Below are 19,675 nucleotides of genomic sequence, written 5' to 3'. Positions count from 1 at the left end.
GGCAATATGTCCACTTAGTATAGATATATTTCACGCATCGAATCTCAGCAAAGCATCATAGCCGTTCGAGCTGTATGAACAAATTAGCTTTCTCTTGGAATATATATTTTCTTTGTCTTTAATACTTTTTAAGATACTGCAGAAGAGAAAGCTCGGGTGAAAACATCATAATGGTTGATGCTATATCATTTTAGACAATATGAAGCTTTGTGAGCGATTTTTCTTGTCCGCTTGAGAATTTTGTATTATGTTATTTTGCTGAATAATTCAAATAGAAACAAGACACGTCTTTTATAAATTTACTATATTATATAAAAAAAGCTTTTTAGAACATTATTTTACAACACATTATTAGAATAATAAATTTAATATTTTTTATGTATTTAAAAATCATATAAAATTACAAGAAAATTATTTTCTTCATAATTCGTCACTAAGATTTTAGATATTATTCCATTTCTACTACATTTATATTTTTACAAAAAATAGTTAATTTTGTTGATTAAAATTTACTCGGCATATAGCGCCAAGTAAAAGAAACTGTTATTATAATTTTATGAAGTCGGTTAATGAGAATTGATGTTCATATTTTAGGTGTTGCTGCTGAATAGAATTTAGCTGAATTCTGCTACAGAATGATACGAGTTTTTCTTCTACGTGAATTCCATTTATTTGCACCAGTGCTGTGATGAAAAGTTGTCATAATCGTCTTTGTAATTCATATATCGCATTTATTTTACAAGGTAAGTTTAGTTATAATTACAATATTCTTATTTATTTCATAAATTATTTCATATATTTTTATATCATAACCAGTATAATTGCTATGTATATTTATTTGTATTTTTCAATCTGCTATTTTTACCATTTAAAAAAGAATGACAATGTTATGATAAAATGACTGCAACTACAATTTCAAAACATTCATATTTTCATATTATATACAGAATAATAAACAACATATATTACAGAACAGACAGAATAATAAACAATAGAAATTATAAATAGTTCACATAATTATTTAAATTGCAATTTGTATTGCTTTTAAACAAAATAGCATTGTAAAAATTATACAGATAGAAAAAATAATGTGACTAAAGAATCAATTTGAAAACTAGTATTAGCTAATCTTTTACTGAAATACATTTTTTTTGTTTTTAATAATTTTTAAAGTACACAAAAATAAAACTTGAAGATAAATACGCTATATATATTATTTTTTAAACAATACAAGACTGTGAGCGGTTGGTTTCATCCTCTTGAGAATTTTATTTTATTTTACAATATGATACACTTGGATGATTGAATATGTATGTTTTATAAATTTGCTATATTATATTATATGAGAAGAATGCTTTCTAAAATATTACTCGACGATACATTATCAGAATGATAAAATAATTTATATATTTTCTGGTAATATTTTAAAAGTTATAAAAAAGTTTTTTTTCACAATTTGCTAAGATTGAAAATCACAAAATGCATATTTAAATAATACAACATTAAATGATAAATACTTTCGTTATTATTTAAAGCTAGTTTTTCTTTGGCTGTGAATTTATGATATGAACGATATTAAGTACAAGAAATTAACAAAGTTTGCGCACAATTAAAAATGATCGATCAGAACACTTTTACCACTCATGGTTACAATTTCCATTTTTATTTTGCATCTCGTGTCCAGTATATATACGTTGTTTAAAAAAAAAAGGATCTGGATGAACAATAGCCTCTATCCAGTAAATATTAGGGGCAAGTTACGACACATAACACGTGCGGGAGAAAAATTACTCGCGAGAGCGTGAGATGAAGAGGGCGAATGTTATTGCACTACGAGTTTCGTTCGCGCACATTTATCACACTTAGGATCCACGACTCGGCCAGAAGAACGTTGACAGTTGGCCTCATCCACGAGATATTACCGGGTATTAGACAACACGCGATTCGCGGAAACGCTATAAGTGGGAATGTACACTGTATCTTGCGTGGAGGTAGCGACACGTTTCTTTAAGTGTGCGTAGCAGCTACTGGTCTATTTTATAATTACCACTAACAATTTGCGAGGTCAAATATATATCCTATCATTCTTAGACTATTTTAATTTTTCTAATAGATTATATTATCACTTACATAGATTGCGAAACTTATGATTATATGTCGGATAAATGCAAATTAGGTTATAAATAAATTAAATTAAATAAGTTGAATTAATTAATTATTAAAAGAATTACCAGATAGATATAAAAAGTAAGAAGGATAGAAAAATAAAATATAAAAAGTAGATAGTTTTTAATTATTATTGTTTTCGTGTTATTATTTAAATTATGCTTGTAACTCTGCACGAGAGAAGCTATATTTTCGACGATATTATCGTGGGAAAAACACGAAGCGTTTAAAAAAATAGTTAATATTCATAGATCAGTTGGCTCCGCAATTGTTATTAGTTACAGCGCTATTGTTGCAAGCTTCCGAGTTGTTCGCCGGTATAATATATCGATAGTATAATATAACGGTAGATAAATTCGCAGCACGCAACCGCCATAGCGCTAATTAACTCTTTAACAACACCGCCAATTAAAAATCATGAACTGACAAACGGGGAAAACTCACCTGCGGGAAAGCGGCGGCCAGCGATCGTGTGTCAGAGCGCCGACGCGGACGCGCGCCGCGACGCCGGGCGCCGCTTCGGAGATGCTGATCACCACTGCGGCCAGTGCACGTTCGTCTTGAACGCGGGGCGTTTCGCGCATTCTCGTTGCAGCTACGCTGCCGAGTGCTTCGTCGGGCGACACTGTGTGCACGATGTCAGTACGACGTGCGTGACGAGAGAAAAGCGAAAAAAAAAGACTGTCGCGCGATTGCTATGCGAATCGTCGAAACAAAAGTTCTCGCAAATTGATTGAATCTTTTGGTCCCTCGATGCCGGCAACAATTTTTATCTTTTTCTCTTTTCTTTGACACTATTTGAATCATTTCACGCGTTCCAATCGTGTGCTGATTTGAAACGCGTTAGCGTTCCTCTTTCTCGGTCACTGTCGTAAATATTCTGCCAATAACTTCGTGTTAACGCACGATTTTGATTGCGACCGGCAATATGCTGGCCGTACAGGCGTTCGATCTGTAACGCAATTCTGTAACAGGTGATACGTTACTTCTCTGTAAGTGCAATAGCTTGTTCGCGACGGATCTAACGCGAGCTCTTCCATGCGCATACGTGCGAATGTCACACCGATACGATTCGATTCTCAAAGTGCTTAAGGGAATTGCGTTATTTTCGGGACGTGAAATTGCCACCGACACATATCCTCATATCTTCGCAAAATCTTTGTTACATCGCTTCGCACTTGTTGCTATTAAAATTCACTTACCATTAAACTTCGAAAAGAAAATTTCATGATATTTCTTAGAAGCGAGAAACAACGCATTGTATCTCTTTGTATTCTGCAACAGCTGCACTCGCGTATAACGCGATTCGCATAATCTTCGTATAATCTGTCGCGTTTCTTGTTACTCTCTCTGTTAATTCCGTCAGGAAATACACGAGAGGCGTGTGCTCTCTTTTGCGCGTTTATGTAAAGGAAAGGTAGATTTTCACGCTTTCCTCGGCGATGCCTCAAAATACACATCGCGTATTTTGCACAGCAATGCGGATATTCGGCGCATCTCCGCGTCGAGATACATGTTCCCGTGTAATTTCAGCATGCCGCAAGTTTAGCTAGCCCGGTGCTCAACAACTTTTTGATGCGTTCTACTTTATAGTGCGCTTTCACGCTGTGCAGTATCCCTGAGATAAACTATCCCTTGTCCTCTAGGTTGCAATATGCACTTCATTGTGCGCTATTATATTGTACGAGTTCTTGGATAAACTGTTCTCTGTACAGCAATTGGTGTAGCTCGGGTTGCTCTTGCGGTTTTCACATTTCTCGTCCAAACGTCATTGTGTTTTTCCTAAACCGGAAATTAATTTTACTTACTGCACTATATATGTAGCAAGAATCATCTACAATTTTTTGTTTGAATATGTGATATGTTTATGTCAATATCTAATATAATTTATACATTTTTGAATTTTATCGTTCAGGATTTCGCAAGGTTTTTATTAGAGTGAAAAATACATGAAGAATACATTGAGAAAGTATTCGATTCGATAACTTTGGATATATTATTAGCAATGTGAAGATACTTCACTCGTTTAATGTATCCTTTAAGCTATTTAGTTTCTTCGTTCTTTGCCCTTTCAAAGCGCGTTCGATTGGATCGATTATGGTTGAATATCTTCTTTCAGTTTTGAAAGCAGTTTTGAAATAACATATTACAATCGCAGATTTTTTTAAGCACACCACATACAGTTTCTATATATAATTAATTTTTGAAACTGCAAATATACCAATAGACGTTTTCGTTTCATTTCTCTCTCTCTCGTTTTTTCCCTTTGCAGTTAATCTTCCCAAAATCCCGAGCTATTATTAGCTTGAGATATTTTTGACGAGGTATACTTCCAGTGACGTAATATCCGCGATTGCTATCCTTCCCATCTGGACATCACTCCAATAAAATGGGTGTACGCGACAACCTGGCGAATCGCGAACGGTGAAATGTAGATCGGCGCATTTTTCTTCGCGCTTCTCCGGACATTATTCAACGACACGGCGGCTGCCAGACATCGTGATCCTCGCGACAGCGGTCTCGGCTCGGCACCTCCTTATCGCATAGAAAAATAAAGGAGCCCGTTATCGCGCGCGTGTGACAAATCGAAGATCGTATCGCGTCTTGGCGCGAATCGTCACTCCGCGATGTGGAATTGAGCGCGATGGACATCCTCGTGTTCGGCTTGTAATTGTGCCGGGGTGATATTGCGACGGGCGAGTATAGAGAGAGAGAGAGAGAGAGAGAGAGAGAGTATACACGAGGAAAATCGGCGGTGCAGCCGTCGAGAGGACAAGAGCAAAATGAGGGCCCCGTTCCTCCTCTTAGGCGGCATTGTCGTACTGTCGCTCGCGGTGGCGAGGGCTCTCTCGTGTGTGTGCTCGCCGCTTGAGTGCGACGTTCTCACCGACGAGGACTGCCCCGGAGGCCTCACCTGGGACCCCTGCAGGTAGGCGTTTATCCTCGCCGCTAGATAGAAACCTCAAAGCGAAGTAGCTCGATAACGGAATACCACGCAAGTTCCTCGCAAATGCGCTGGCCATTTATGTGAGCGCTTCCCCCCCCCCCCCCTCGTTTGGAAGACACTTTAGTAGGATATTAGCGAGTACGGGCTTATTATCTTAACTGGGCGATTCTATCAAGCGCGCGGTTCCAGAGCGATTCAACTATTTGCTAATACGCGATAAGATTGGACAAGAAATTTATACCGCGCGTGGGAAAATAATGCTGATTTCGGTAAATTTTGAGGAATTGAAAAAAAGGAAAGAGAAAAGACTGTTTTAGAATTTCATCGCACAACTCTCAGTGCACTACATGTGATATCTGTATAATAATTACCACTGCGTCTTCATTTTGCCGCAAGAATGCCTTTCCATATTGCGCAAAAGCGTAATTTTCAATTTGCTTCTCAAAAGTCAGTCTCTTTGTGTTTCGCTGCGAAAGTTGTCTTCCACTGCGTGTTGTAATTAGTTCCGAGTATAGCGAGCAATTAAAACACGTGCTGCAATAAGGTCCGCTACCTACATTCTTTTTTTTTTCGAGGAGTATAGAAAAAAACCGCATGCCTTTGTTATTCATCCACCTTTGTGCGCCTCATGCACGAATTACGTTTTCGCGTTAGCGACTCATTTGCAGAAAATAGTGCGGGCAAGCGGACGTGCCGCCAGGTAAACCGGTGCGCGTTGAGAAAGGGTTGAATGCGCTAAAGGCCGCTGCGCAACCCCTGAAATGTTCTATTATACGATAACGTTCATCGATGTGCTTCTATCTACGTGGCCGACATGCTGCGAGAGATCCATGCCCTTGGGTCTATTTTCGCCCACGCGCACGGCCGCGCGGGCATTGTTACGCTATTGCATACACACACAGACACACATATCCGCGCTGTACAGATTTCGAAAGCGAGGTGGGTGATATGCACCTGAGTTTTAGGTGCGCCGTGTTTTATGACCCGTACAAACAACCTGATGCAAAACAGGACAGTCGCGTAACTTGCAACTGCGGAACATTAAGAATAATGTAATAATAAGTTTAAATGTGTGAGTGCGAGAATTTTGCTTAAGTGTAATATAGAACCACAGAACCGAGGAAAATTTAAACAATTGCGCGACCTAAGGAAACAGCGTATATTATAACGTTATAGTAGCTGTAAACGCTTATTGCACGCTGAGTTTTACCGCCGTAGTTTATATTCATCTCATCAATTTGTCTGAAAGGAAATAACATTATCATTAATTATTATTAGTAAAATAAGAGCCGCGTTAATGGGGGGGTGTAAAACGCAACTTATCGCGATATACGATCATATTGCGTGATAAAGCGCGTTAACTCGCGGACCATAATCTTTACGAGTATTATCGCCTTTTTAGCGTAAAAGCGAACAAATACAAGCATATCCTCTTTAACAAATATTTGTGAGGAAAGTCCCAAGATAAATTCTAGCTCGCACGAGGGCGCGTATGAAGCACGATCGATGAGTGGCATCGTACAAGTACGTGATAACAATGCATTTCAAAATCAGATTGATGCACGTGGATGGCTCATTGTTAGTATTTATATAGGGCGAAGTAGGAAAACACAATATTGCATCGGCGACCAACGTAACAGAATGCGAGACACTCTATTTATTACAGGAAATAATGTGGTAGGATGTTGAAAGAGTTGCGTGAATTAATTCTTCTCCTCGTAATGAACATGCGAGAGTAAATGTCACGTTATTTGGTTTAATGAAAAATAAGTATTTTTTATCCAAATAAGATATATCACACAGCAAGTTTTAACAAACATAATTTTTCATAAAAGAGCTAGAAATATTTCCAGGTCAAAGTCAAATTCGGATTGTGACTTTATTTTTAGTCATAAAATTTCTACAAGAGAGCTTATTGTTACTTATTTCGATCACAAAGTGATATCGATTGTTTTTATATTTAGCCACAAATATATGCAGATCAAAGATTAAATTTTTCTAAACACTCGAAGTTTCGAAAAGAGTTGTATCATAAAAGCGATAATATCTTTGTACAAATCCATGTAGGTCGATCTTGATTAGATATCTGTTAGACGCACCTACAAGACAATTATGATGATTCACACACCTCGGCCACTTTGGTCAGACGTATTACATAATACGCAATTAGAAAGTCTTTCATCTTTTCTTTTTTGTATTCGCAAGTAGTAGGCGGATGAAAACGGTTCTTGAAGAACCGCGGTGCCTCTCGCAGCCATTCGAGGCGTTAGAAATGTGCGGTAAGATCGGGATTTTTCTTTTTCACTTTCTTCCTCCGGGCGGCTCTTTAACGATCGAGAAAGTTACTTGTGAGATGAACAATTTCAACGTAATTGCTTTTCAAGTGCGAGACAAAGATTGATGCCCGCGCGAGAATCGAATAAGAATCGCGTCGGATTGAGAATTGTGAATTGAGATCGGGCTGTGAATTATGCGTTAGATTAAATCCTTGAATGGGAGACGCGAGCGGGAATTTCGGCCGTGAGTGAAACATAGGCACTGGTGGGGAATATTATTGACAAATCCTCGTGATATTTCGGATGGTTTACTCGTACGATACTGGATCGCGAAAGCGGATTCCTCGTAAAATTCATACGCGACCATGGAAAATCTTCGTACGCAGTCTAAAAGCTTGTCCGCCGAGCATACTGCTTTTCAACCGCTCTCCGCGTAGCCGAAGCATTATTTCGCCCCGCATATATTTCTTCGGTATCTCAGTCTACACACAATACAATCGCGCGCGTCGATACGTACAATATGCTGATTCGAAAACGTCGGAACTGAATTTCAAAGGGAGCGACGCGCGTGCGGGGAAATAGAGAAGGAATTCTCCGAAGTGGCCTCGGACAGTTATAGCATCTTTCCCGAAGGACCTTTGCGAATTCAATAGGTGTACCTAACGTTTATTGCGCTGTGGAATTTCCTGGGCGGGAAGTTCTTACAGGAGTCTCGGCGATTCAGAGAGGCTGGCTGCGGCCGCCAACAAACGTTCGATGTGTTATCGAAAGTCGGGTAGTTTCGAGATAGTTCGAAGAGGAAAGTTATATACGTCGAATTCTCCCGTACGGCGGGAGTATCGTTTTATGCAAATTTTCCGAGGCTCGACGAGATGTGTCGTTGCAGCAACAGGCAATACCGCGCATCATATCGGCGACGTGACGGTGAATTGTCATTAAAGATGACATCGATATTACGTGCGTTACATTTCTATGCCTTCCTGCATACCGCATTATTTCGTTTATGTATACGCGATATCAATATCGCGATACCGCGCTAGATATGTACTCTGCGCGATTCTGCGGACGCAATCTGCGATCTGCGCGATAGTTGTCTGTGCGTAACGCACTCCAATGAAACTTCTCCCGTTCCTCGTAAACTCTCGGTGTAACGTTAAATACTGTTTCAGACTGTTTGGAATCTGAATCTCCCGTGTCGTCGTCTCAATTATAGTTTCAACCAGTTCAATGTACTGTCGCGTAATCGCGAATCTCGTCGAATGTAATTTTATCGCTTCGCGTCGAAAAAAATTACATCACCACGATTTTAGTAAATTATTGTAGAAACATTCATTTTTTCATCTTACATATCGAATAATCTCTGATGTATTTTGTAATAATTCGTAGATCTACATTGTTTCCGCGATTAGAAACTTATGTTCGGGAAAATCGATGACATGCTATTGCGCCTTTTTTCATGAAATAATGACGGTGTACATAACAGGAAGTGGAACTTCAGCGGTGTATCAGGAATTTATCGGAAAATATTTAGCAGCTATAGACATTATCTACATTTATATTGTCAACGAGTTGAATAACAATACTTTAATCCTTCAGCTCTTTTTTATTTTCTGAAAATTAACGAGCATTCTTGTTATTCATATTTTATAAAGGTACATGTCACAATTGTCACGCACAGTGTTTCACAGTTTTTGTAGTAAAGTTTTCACTTATCATAATAACGTTTAGAATTTTAATACCATTTTATGCCAGTTTTTATGCCATTACCCTTTTAAGCGAATAACAACGCAAAACAGGCGCATAGGAAGCCATAGCTATCTTCCATGCTATCTTCCAATCCATTGTTATAAAGACTTTTCGTTTTTCCATGCGATATAACCGAAACATTTACGGCAGTAAATGGGTGATATATATTTTGCATTGTTGCACTTGGATTATTTGATTTATTCTTTACGTGTGGTTTGTGTATATCTGTGTTGAAATTTTGTAACTGACAATCTTTCACATTGGAAAGAATGTAATTAACGCTGTACAATCACGTTATTACGTTTAATTCTCATTATAACGCATACCATTATCCTTGCGGGATAAAATACGCGGAGAAAAATGATATTGCTACTTTTGAGATTTAGCGGAAATAATGGAGAATATCGAAATACGTCTCTCGATAAACTGATCAGAAAGTTGAACCACTGGTGAACTTTAAAATACAATGTTAAGGTATTAGCAGGAATTAGTGAATACTATTCAACACGTTTGCTGTCACATATCTACTAGTGATGTATGATGGACACGAGACACACGCTTATTATGATTGTAGATCACTGGCGGCTAAAAACTCGACGTAAATACGGTCAATATGTTTCACTGTCAGTATGCCATTGTTATAAATATGAGACAACGTATTATTTGCGTGAAAGCGCTTTTCACTTTGAGATTTTGGCCGCTTGGTAGCTGTTATCTTATATAATGATTGTCAAGTCAATAATGTAGAATTATTATTATTTATATTAAAGAAATCTCTGGCTCATTGCTGGCCACCGTCGCTGTTATGTGAATTAGGGATTGCCTGTCGGAACAAACTACGCTTTTCTTCTTTACCGCATGCAAAGACAAATGCATAACTAACTGAGTACATTATTCTCTTTTTCTAGCATATCTATTCTAATTTATCATTATAAGAGCACAATGATATTAATTAATGACGAGGAATATAAGCAGAGCGTGTTTTTAAATACAGTAAACCATATTTTTCATATTTATCGAATTTCTTGAATAAAATTAAAATTAAAATTTCGTGGAAAATTCCCTTCAATTGAAATTAATATAATTTATAATATCGTCGATTGTATTATTGTAATATTATTCTTTATGATCTCTTTCTAATATCAATAATAACGTTACAAAATATGATCATATTTCGCTATGTATCATCTTTTGACCCTCCGGATATATTACTTTCTTTCTCATGAGTTACGTTCTTGCGTCATATAAAAATGTGGAGGACTGAAGGGCACATAGGAGTAGATTGTTTTGCGGAAAGCGGCTGCGGACGTAGAAGAGGAGAAGAAGACTCGTCTCGTCGCTCCGCCGTCGCTGCCGAGACAACGTAATAAAATTCCTGGTTGCAGTTGACAATTTTCCGCGAGATTATTTTCCGTGCGGTGCACCGCAGGCTGCGCCTTGAAATTCCTTCCGTTCTTTTTTTCCACCAGAACTTCGTAAGACTATGCTCCCGAGCTGCTGAGCATGCTGCGCGCGAAAGTGATATGCACTTGCATAATACGTAGAAGCTCCTCAATTTCTTACATCTCGATTCAAGTCAAGTTTTTCCCCGAGATAAAAATGCAAATATAACCGCACCTGCACGAGGATTTACACATCGGATTGTAAATCTCGCGGTGATATTTCGCGGAAATGCAAAGCCAGCTTGCAGAGACAAATGTATCTCCTCAATGATTGTAGATATTGCTGAAGTCAATGCAATATTGACTGAAGATAATTGTAAATATATTTTTATATCGTCGCAATTCCGATTTATGATAAATATTGAAGAACGTTAATTTAATAACGAAAATATAGATTCGAGCTCACACATAAAACTGATAATTAAAAGAATTATTAAAATGTAAAAAAAAATACATATAAATTTTGAGATTTTTATATTTACACAAAATTTATTCCATTTTCAGTTTTTATGTACTTGCTACACAAAATTGTTATGCAAAATTTTTCTTTTCTCACGAACGTAATGATAGGCTAACATCATTTGAGAACTAATGGGCTTACGTTATTGTCTGCCAGTATCCAGCCGCTTTTGAAAAGAGGCACAGACAAAATCGTTACCTTTTTGTCTCGCGAACGTAAGGAAGATATAAAGCTGTTATACAAGATGCGCTTTATATCTTTAAAGCGTTTGTATCCTCTTGTCGCCCGCAGGATTTCTTACAAGAGGAAACAAATGGCCGTATTCGAATCGAAGCGAACTGGTTCGCCGCAATGCACATACTGCTGCTTGTTCGTTTCGTCTATCGCAACGTTTTATATCGTCGGCAACAATTTTCCGCTGCTCGTTTTTCATGAATAAAAAAAATAACAGATTGAGCCTCGGTGATTCTGGTATTCAGCTCTCAGGCGCAAGAGCTGAATATATGTATCTCTAATACATGAACACCGGGGCGAACAACAATAGCAGTGTGTGCTAATAATACATTTGTTTATATCGCGTAGGAACCGACTCACCTCCTTTCTGTCGTCAACATGTGAAAAATACGAGTTTGAATCGACGACGAAAATTAATTAAAAACTTTCTCTCTCAATCATTCTAATATTTTAAACAATAGAAGATACGCCAAACACATATTAAACATCGAAGATATATATAATCTCACTATGCGACGTAAAACTGCATGATATACGCAGTGGTCTAATTATAACTTTCCGCTCGAGTTATTTTATTAGCTTGAAGCTGCCTGTCGCGTAAACTGACTTGATTTGTGTATCGAGCGTGTTCGGTATGGCTATATTTTTCCTAGACATATATAAAACGATTGACCGAGTTTTATGTGTTTGCAGGTGTTGCAAAGTATGCGCGCGCGTGGAGGGCGAGCCTTGCGGCGGTCTCTTCGGTTTTTCGGGGAGCTGCGCTGTCGGTCTGCAATGTGTAATCATGAATCTGCTACCCCGCAGCCGAGAAATGGACGAGGGTGTCTGCACGAGTGAGTATTTACAATGGCATTTTGATCTAAATTGAGATTTCTAAACGATACGAAGGGCCCCATGAAAATCAAATGTAATCACTTATGTCGAGAGCTGTTTCGAATTCCCCGAAATACAGTTACAACACCCATAAAAATGCTAATAAAAACACCCTTGATATGCAAGGGTGATATCACCTTCGTTGCAAATTTACAGCGAAATATCAATCGCTAGTGAAGAAACTTAGAATTTTCTAATTAAAATTACATTGTATTAAAACTGAAAACTGAAACGTGACATTCGTATAATTCTTGATTTCATTATGTTTCATTAATTCTGAATATATTTCAAACATTTATGTTTTCACGATTCAAAATATTTATTCTTTTCGCGCCGATAATGCCGGTTTTATTGTAATTCCCGGAATAACGAGGATTACTCGTATATTTCTCACAGTATATATTGTATATATATTCGCGCTAAATGTACAGAAATAATGCGGTGATTGTTTCGTCGGGAGTAGAATGTAGTGCCGTTCGTATTTAATAAGCGCAAAATCGACAATAAATCTCTGTGTAAAACGTTCTCGCACACATACGCGTCGCTGTGATTACACTACGAACGTTGTTTCATCGTCTCTTTCGGTTTAAACTCGGTGTTACGCGCTATTCGCGGGGATAATTGGGCAGCTCGATGCGAGAGGGAACTAATCACGAATGACGGATGACGATTACACAGTTACTATTTCACAATTTTAAGCCGCGCGTTAACTGCGCGGCCAGCATTGATCAACTAAAACCGCAGTTATTTTGCATCTAGCAATCGATAATCGGGAGATGATAAACACGTTGAAAATTCATGTATATTTTACATGATTAATTGAGCGTATGGAAATCCGTAATATTGGGCTCATATATTGTTTATTGTTTCCCTTTGTCGCGTCCATACACTTTATCTTTTCCGATACGCGGCAAGGTCAGGTCATGTGGGATAATCGAGGCCGTTGGTTATCTGGAGCGACGTAATGATAAAATCAATATAGTTATTTTAAAATAATTAAAAATTCAGTTTATTCAACGGTCGCCGTGCTCCCTAAACTTGATAATTTATATTTCCCCGGTAATATCAATCCAAAGCAAATTCTAAAGTTTGAAATTTCGCGGTATTAATATTCCGTGGCGCGCAAACCACGCTTATAATTTATATGAAACAGGCGACAGTTGTATGAGTGATATTCCGCGCGACATATACATATTAGAGTACATCGCGTATTGTAGTCGGTTTATTACCAACGCAGATGCTATCCTCTTCAAATCGACGATGTCGCTTCTGTATGTCCGCGCGACTTCCTCCGCCTGCTCGAATTAAAAAAATGTTACACAGCGGTCGAGGTCACGCGGAGAAGGATCGCGCCTTCGTAGTTCTTGGAACTTGGACGGGACTCTCGAAATGGAAAAGTTAGTTTAGGCAAAGTCATGTTTGCGTGAATACATTACTTTTCACTTAGAAATTTTCCGCCCGCGCCTCGTACGTGCCAAGTATTAACTCCGTTTCTGCCCGAAGTGGAATACCGGTTCATTGTCAGTTCACCCGAATGCTCGCGACACGCGCACAAGTTGCTTCGAGAATTCCTCTGTTGGTTTGTTAAAAAAAAAAAAGTTACTCACAGCTGAATGGTTCAATTATGATATTCTGTGATTGAATTGCGACTGCGTTCGTCGCTGAAATTTTCTTTACCTCCTTTATGATATTTTCTGCGTTCTGCGAGTAGCGGCAGTTTAGTTTTCTTTCGTGTTTACACGCCTGAAACAGATAAGCCACGTGAATAACCTTAATGCAAGGTTTGCCGTAGTAGTCAGGTCGAAACACATTAAGGTATATTGCATGCCATCATATCTCTGTCTTCCTACTTTAAAAGTGATAGAGCCATGCACCTTGATCTATGCATTATTACTCATCGCTATCGTTGGGGGAATGAAAAATTCAAGTATTAAAACTACTCATTTCACTTGCAAAACTTTGCACAATCCTTTATCCGCGCGTATTAAAGAGTAGACAGTAACTCTGAAATATCTTGTATACTTTTAGAAGAGAAGCTTTTTGCTCTCTTTCTTGCTCTAAAAATTTTAATCTTTTCATAGATATTATTTGAAAAAGAACTCCTATCGTTGGACGCGAGTTCGAGTAGGGCGATCTTTAAATCCTTTGATCTGATTTGCGTATTATCGATAATTACTCCGAAAAAAGATGCTCGCGCTTTCATTTTCCGATTCACTGAATAATCGATTCGCAGATGCGCGTCCTCCAGACGTGACCTTTATTCAGTTTCACCGTGGATCCGCGCACTTCCTCTTTTTCTTTCCCCTTTTCCGCCGGCTCGATGTCCTTTGGCCCCTTTTGAAAGTTCTTAACGCTTTGAACAGAATCGTGTCGGCAGATCTAAAAGTGAACGATCCCGCACCGCTCGCGAATCTAATTGAGCGATTTTTGAACTTGTTATAACTTGGATTTCCCAAACTTTAGTCAAGCGGTGATTTCAGGGACTTTTGCTTGGGAAAGGAAGTAATTAAGGGCCACTGAGAGCCGCAAAATACTTGTATAAAAAATGTTCCAGGCACTGAACATTTCTCTGAACTTTTCAATGCGATAACTCGGTCCTTAGAACCATTTAACCGTCATAGGATTCAAATATTGAGTTTTATTGGACAATTTGATTAAATAGTGTTGTAAATAAATTAATGTAAATAAATACTCGCGACGATGTCAATTTCTATGTATATAATAATGATGTATGCAATAACAACAATAATAATAATTTTAGTAAAATATAATAATGTTACTACACAATAACAATATTAATAGTAAGTTATAAATTGAAATTGATATCGTGAATTTACAATCATAGCGTCTCGATTTTCCGCTTCTGAGTAAAATCACTTTTAGAATAACATAAATATTTCAGCTGCCTGAAATGTCTAAATATAAATGCCACAGCTTTTACATTGCCGATCACAATTTCCATAATCCGTGAAACATATTCCAATCTATTACGTCATTCCCGAACAATGTGACAATCGTCAGAAACGGGAGAAGCTGAAAAAGGAATACTGACGCGTTTACAATTTCGGATTTTATTAACAGAGCCGTCGAGTGCCGGTTTATCCGATGGCGACGTGCCAATTTGATCGCGTGCAACGATCATACGAATTTTCGCTCAACCGGGACGCGCGTTGGCGATCCTTTAAACTGACAACCAGCCGATCGAAATACGAAATCGTCAATATTTGGCTTGCATTAACAACGCGCGTGGGCGGGATATCACTTTCACGTGATACGCTTTGCTCGATCTCGCGTTGCCCACGTCGGTTCTATACGTGTCGAACCGAAATACGACGACGCGCCTAGATTTATAAACCAACATGGAAACAAGCACAGCTGTTTAATGGAAGATTTGACTTGGAAATTTGCATGGTTCGTCTCGATTTCCAAAATTCCAAACCAGCGCGCCGCGCTGCGCCACGTCGCGTTTAAACGCGTTTTTGCATCAAGCGATGAGGCTTTTGTTTCGCCGTTCGCTCGTGGAGGCAGACGCGGAGGTAATTCATTTCGCAGCGTTTACACTTCAATGACGGACCAGACACGCGAAAATGGATGCACTTGTTTCGAGAGCGATATACCCGACATTTATGATACTTCACATTCAGTATTTGCATCGAGTGTTACGATATATCGCTGCGAATTAATTACGTTTGTTTGACGCCTTCACTTTGATGTAGTATTGTTATGTGAACGAATGCCACATAAAAGGTATCCAGGCGTCGGTTTAAATCATTTTAAAACAGATACATTTTGAGAAGCCTCGTGTCACGATTCTGTCAAGTTGGAAACCTTCGCGCGCGCACAATATTATCGTGCAATAATTATTTTCAACGACGATAGACGCGTCGTACTTTATCTGTTCAAGTACATTTATCTTGACAGAGCAGATGACATATGCGCATATCTTCCTTCGCTCACTCGCGTGCCATTAATTAAATTTCGAAAATAATCTCAAAGAGATAATATCGCTGGGCCTCGTGGATCTAATTACTGTTCACTTTCATATAGCAATCAATACATACCGCGAGTGACGTCGTTGCAAGTAGTTTATGGCTGTTCGCAGAGTACTGTAAAATTAGCTGGCCCGTGCTCCTGTCTCAAAGCATCTCTCCCTATTTCATGTGCAGAAAGGCAGTAAAGGTCGTTTGTCGTGGAACTTAAACTCGAAACTATCTCCAACTCGACACTGCCGGCGAACTTCAACACCGGCAATTTGGAACGCTTCAATAATAACTGCTTCTCGCGCATTATCTTCTCATTATTATCTTAAAGCAGACGGTAATTGAGTTAAACCGATTCGATTCTCCGTGTGCTTCTGTATAAGATACTCGCTGCTTCCGCTGCTCCTTGGTGAAAAGCTTTTCAATTTGCGTTATATTTCAGCACCTTACTTTTATTATTAATCCCGCTCCCGTCTTAAAGAAGAAAAGATAATGAATCCTGAAAAAATAACAAAATTAGCAGTGTAAACTCCGAACGGGAGCTTCTACTTGAATCTATTACAATATTGTAACTTGTCTGTTACTCCGCGTTAATTGCCGAGATCACACGGTGAACGAGGTCAAAGTTTTTCAACTGAAAAAAAGGAGAGAGATTGCGTTGAAACCCTCTGGATATTCTTATTTGACGTCTCCCGCGAATAGGACATGCTTTCGCACTCAAATTTTATGCACGTTGCGAACGCTAACTGTAGGGACTGGTTTTAAGGACGAACCCGTGTACGTGTCTTTGGAAAATGAAATTGCTTTCGATTTCGCTCCCGCGCTTCTCCGTGATTTCGCGCCGCGGGGAAATGGATTAGACTCGGCCGGGTCTTGCCAGCCGAGTTCGCGCATGCAGCGAAATCGGCTTAAGTCGCGGCGGTAACAGCCGGCAGAATGGTTTTCGTTCGTTTGGAAATTGCTCCAGACTTCGTAGAATAAATGGCAGGTGAAAACGATGACCTGGATGAACCGCGCATTTTCATTTACAATCTGTTATGCGGATATTCATCTATGAAATCTGCATTTATATGACGCTCCGTTGTTTGCCTTATCGCTTATTCATTGGCCGGTGGTTTTTAGACGACAAGAGTTGCTCATAATCCTACCGGCGCGCTATTTGCAAATGATAATAACGCAAAAACAGATACGAGCCTTTGCTTTCAGAGTAATTGTGTTTGATTTTCTTCCGCGTACGCGACTCAGAGTTTAATTAATACTAAATAAGCTACGTCGAAAATTAAAGGTCAATAGTGGATAATTTTTTTTTAGATTAAATTTGGAAAATGCATCGAGTTTTCTTACTGCTCGCATCATTAATGCAAGATACATCTTTGCGCGATGACAGATGCGATAAGAAACGCGGATTTTTATATTTCAATTTAATAATTATATGACCGTTTCGCAATTATGTGTATTAGAGATGAAGTATCTCGCTGCACATTATTTTTGAATCATATTTCCATCTATCTATGCGATTTACGATAATATCTTCGAATCCCTCACATGCGCAAAATCCGTTTGTTTGTACAACATGAGCAATATAATCCGTATTAACTCGGCAACGAGAACAACATTGATATTCATAACGTAAATGATAACGAGGTAAATTCTCTGATCTCCCCATCTACAAGGTGTTCCCAACTTTCCTCCTATCTGCAGTTTCTTTGATCAATTTCGAGCTGAAATTCTTATAACAAATTGCAATGTAGTTGATTGCAACTAAATAAATAACAAAATGCTTCAACAAATTGAATCGCTCTCCGTAGTAAGAAAAAAAAAAAAGAAATAGAGCCCGCATCCTAAGCAACGGACGGAATGTGGGACGGAATAACTTTGTTACATGCCTTGCGCGATTACGTATTGAAATACGGCTGAAGAAGCGCAGTTGATTCGGGCGCGCAACTCGTTACATACACCCGATGCGCCGAACCGAGTAGCGTGAAAAAAAGCGTTATCACCGGCATGTTCCACCCGCGTGTGTTGTATGCACGTGCAATCGGCGAATCAACCGGGCCACGAAATTTCAAAAACGAACGTCAATCAATCGGGTCACCAAACTGTCGCCGGGCTAACACGGTTTTACAGCGACGGTTTGCCCGCCGTCGGTCGTCGCAACTGTAGTGATCGATTCCTTCGTGCATCGACGACGTGCGCATTTAGGCGGATAACCCCTATATACGCAGATACGAAAAACTCCACTCCCTGGATAAGGAGAGAAGAAGAAGAAGAGCGAGAGAGGGCAGGAGGAGGAAGAGAGAGAGAGAGAGAGAGAGAGAGAGTAATCGATTGATGTACCCTAGTCGATCCCTTGTCAGATTTTTCGTATAGGAATAGACTCGGCAATGTCCTGTATATATTATTTGGACATTATATTTTTGTGATAAATCACGAAGTGACTTTTTCGATTCCGATAACGTGAAATAAAGTATCGTGGGCGTAAAGGTCGATTACGTGATTTCGATGGAAATATATTGACTTCGAATACAAATCGACCGATCGTACAATCGCGTCCGTATAGAAGGCGTAACGGAATATCCGACGTCCATCTAACGTAATACTTCGTGAAATTTTTATACCCCTTTTTGTAAATTTCTGACGATACCGCGTTTAGTACTCGCGCTCAGTACATGAGTAACGTTGCGTATGATAAAGTCAAGTCTGCTCTGGCGGATTTTTATAGGTCACAAAGCGCAGTTTTCACGGCTGGAGCATTCGCGGCTTTATGGACGGGAAAATATTTTCTTTTATACCGGAATGAGCTTAACACGGATAGCCTATATACAACATTTACAATATTTTTTCCCATTACGCGTGGCTTGAAGTACGCGAGGCTATTACCGCGCTATCATCATCGTAATGTAAAATTATTTTTACACACATAAGCATCGAATATCTCGCCAAGTAATATCAAGCAACAAACATGAAATACATATTGAAATACAAGTTTATAGTGTAGTCATATCAATTTCATTAAAACGCGGATTTCAGAGGCAAAAACGGTATAAAACGCGAAAGGAAAATTAAAAAAGAGTAATCTCGGCCTAATGCGCTACTTTTCCACGGCAAAAACGCGATCTTACTATTACCCGTTCGAGATCGTTGATTGTGAATTCGCTAGAGAGTTGATAGAACCTCTTGGAAAAATTTTTAATCAATTCGTGCCGATCTAAGCGCATCTTATCTCAGAGAGCGGTCTGGCGCATTTAAGAAAAGAGTTGCACGCGCGCGCGCGCCGGCACACACAGATACACACTGTCGCGTACCTGCCGACTCAACTCAAGCCGATGCATATGCACGCCTGCTACTCAACGTTAGGAACCAGGGCGCTCAGTATTCATGGAATATCGTTGCTCGAACGTGGCGAGTTGGTAGGGTACAAATTAGTTTAGCCCCCCCCCCCCCCTTCGTATTTGCGCCGCATCTCTGCCGAGGCAGCGGCGCGGAGTACTCAAAAATATTCTCTCCCTCATATATCGGAAGCTACAGCGTCGTTGCATGCGTCAGGT

The 19,675-nt window shown here is 39.1% G+C and overlaps 1 protein-coding gene and 1 long non-coding RNA gene across 12 annotated transcripts in view; one reads left to right on the top strand and one right to left on the bottom strand.

Moving 5' to 3' along the window:
• The first annotated feature begins 2,688 nt into the window (after positions 1-2,688).
• Positions 2,689-19,675, top strand: part of LOC105675150 (cysteine-rich motor neuron 1 protein) — a 255,196-nt gene continuing 238,209 nt past the window's right edge. For 3 of the 11 annotated variants that reach the window (XM_067354890.1, XM_067354889.1, XM_012372061.2), the window contains exons 1-3: positions 2,689-3,158; positions 4,439-5,095; positions 11,965-12,107. In XM_067354890.1, coding sequence (XP_067210991.1) covers positions 4,950-5,095; positions 11,965-12,107 — 289 coding nt within the window. In that variant the 5' untranslated portion in view covers positions 2,689-3,158; positions 4,439-4,949. The remainder of the gene's footprint in view (positions 3,159-4,438; positions 5,096-11,964; positions 12,108-19,675) is intronic. The other 8 variants (XM_067354884.1, XM_067354883.1, XM_012372062.2 and 5 more) reach the window with 8 other exon arrangements.
• The window catches only part of LOC105675151 (uncharacterized), a 58,938-nt gene continuing 50,297 nt past the window's right edge, over positions 11,035-19,675 (bottom strand). The window contains exons 4-7 of the long non-coding RNA XR_001101229.2: positions 16,209-16,626; positions 13,825-13,890; positions 13,584-13,720; positions 11,035-13,442 (exon numbers count right to left, since the gene is read on the bottom strand). This is a non-coding gene — a long non-coding RNA (uncharacterized lncRNA). The remainder of the gene's footprint in view (positions 13,443-13,583; positions 13,721-13,824; positions 13,891-16,208; positions 16,627-19,675) is intronic.

The sequence above is a fragment of the Linepithema humile genome, chromosome 5 (assembly GCF_040581485.1).
Source record: "Linepithema humile isolate Giens D197 chromosome 5, Lhum_UNIL_v1.0, whole genome shotgun sequence".
Classification (NCBI taxonomy): domain Eukaryota; kingdom Metazoa; phylum Arthropoda; class Insecta; order Hymenoptera; family Formicidae; genus Linepithema; species Linepithema humile.
The sequence above is the reverse complement of the archived record's forward strand: the minus strand, read 5'-3'. Positions and strand labels throughout refer to the sequence as shown.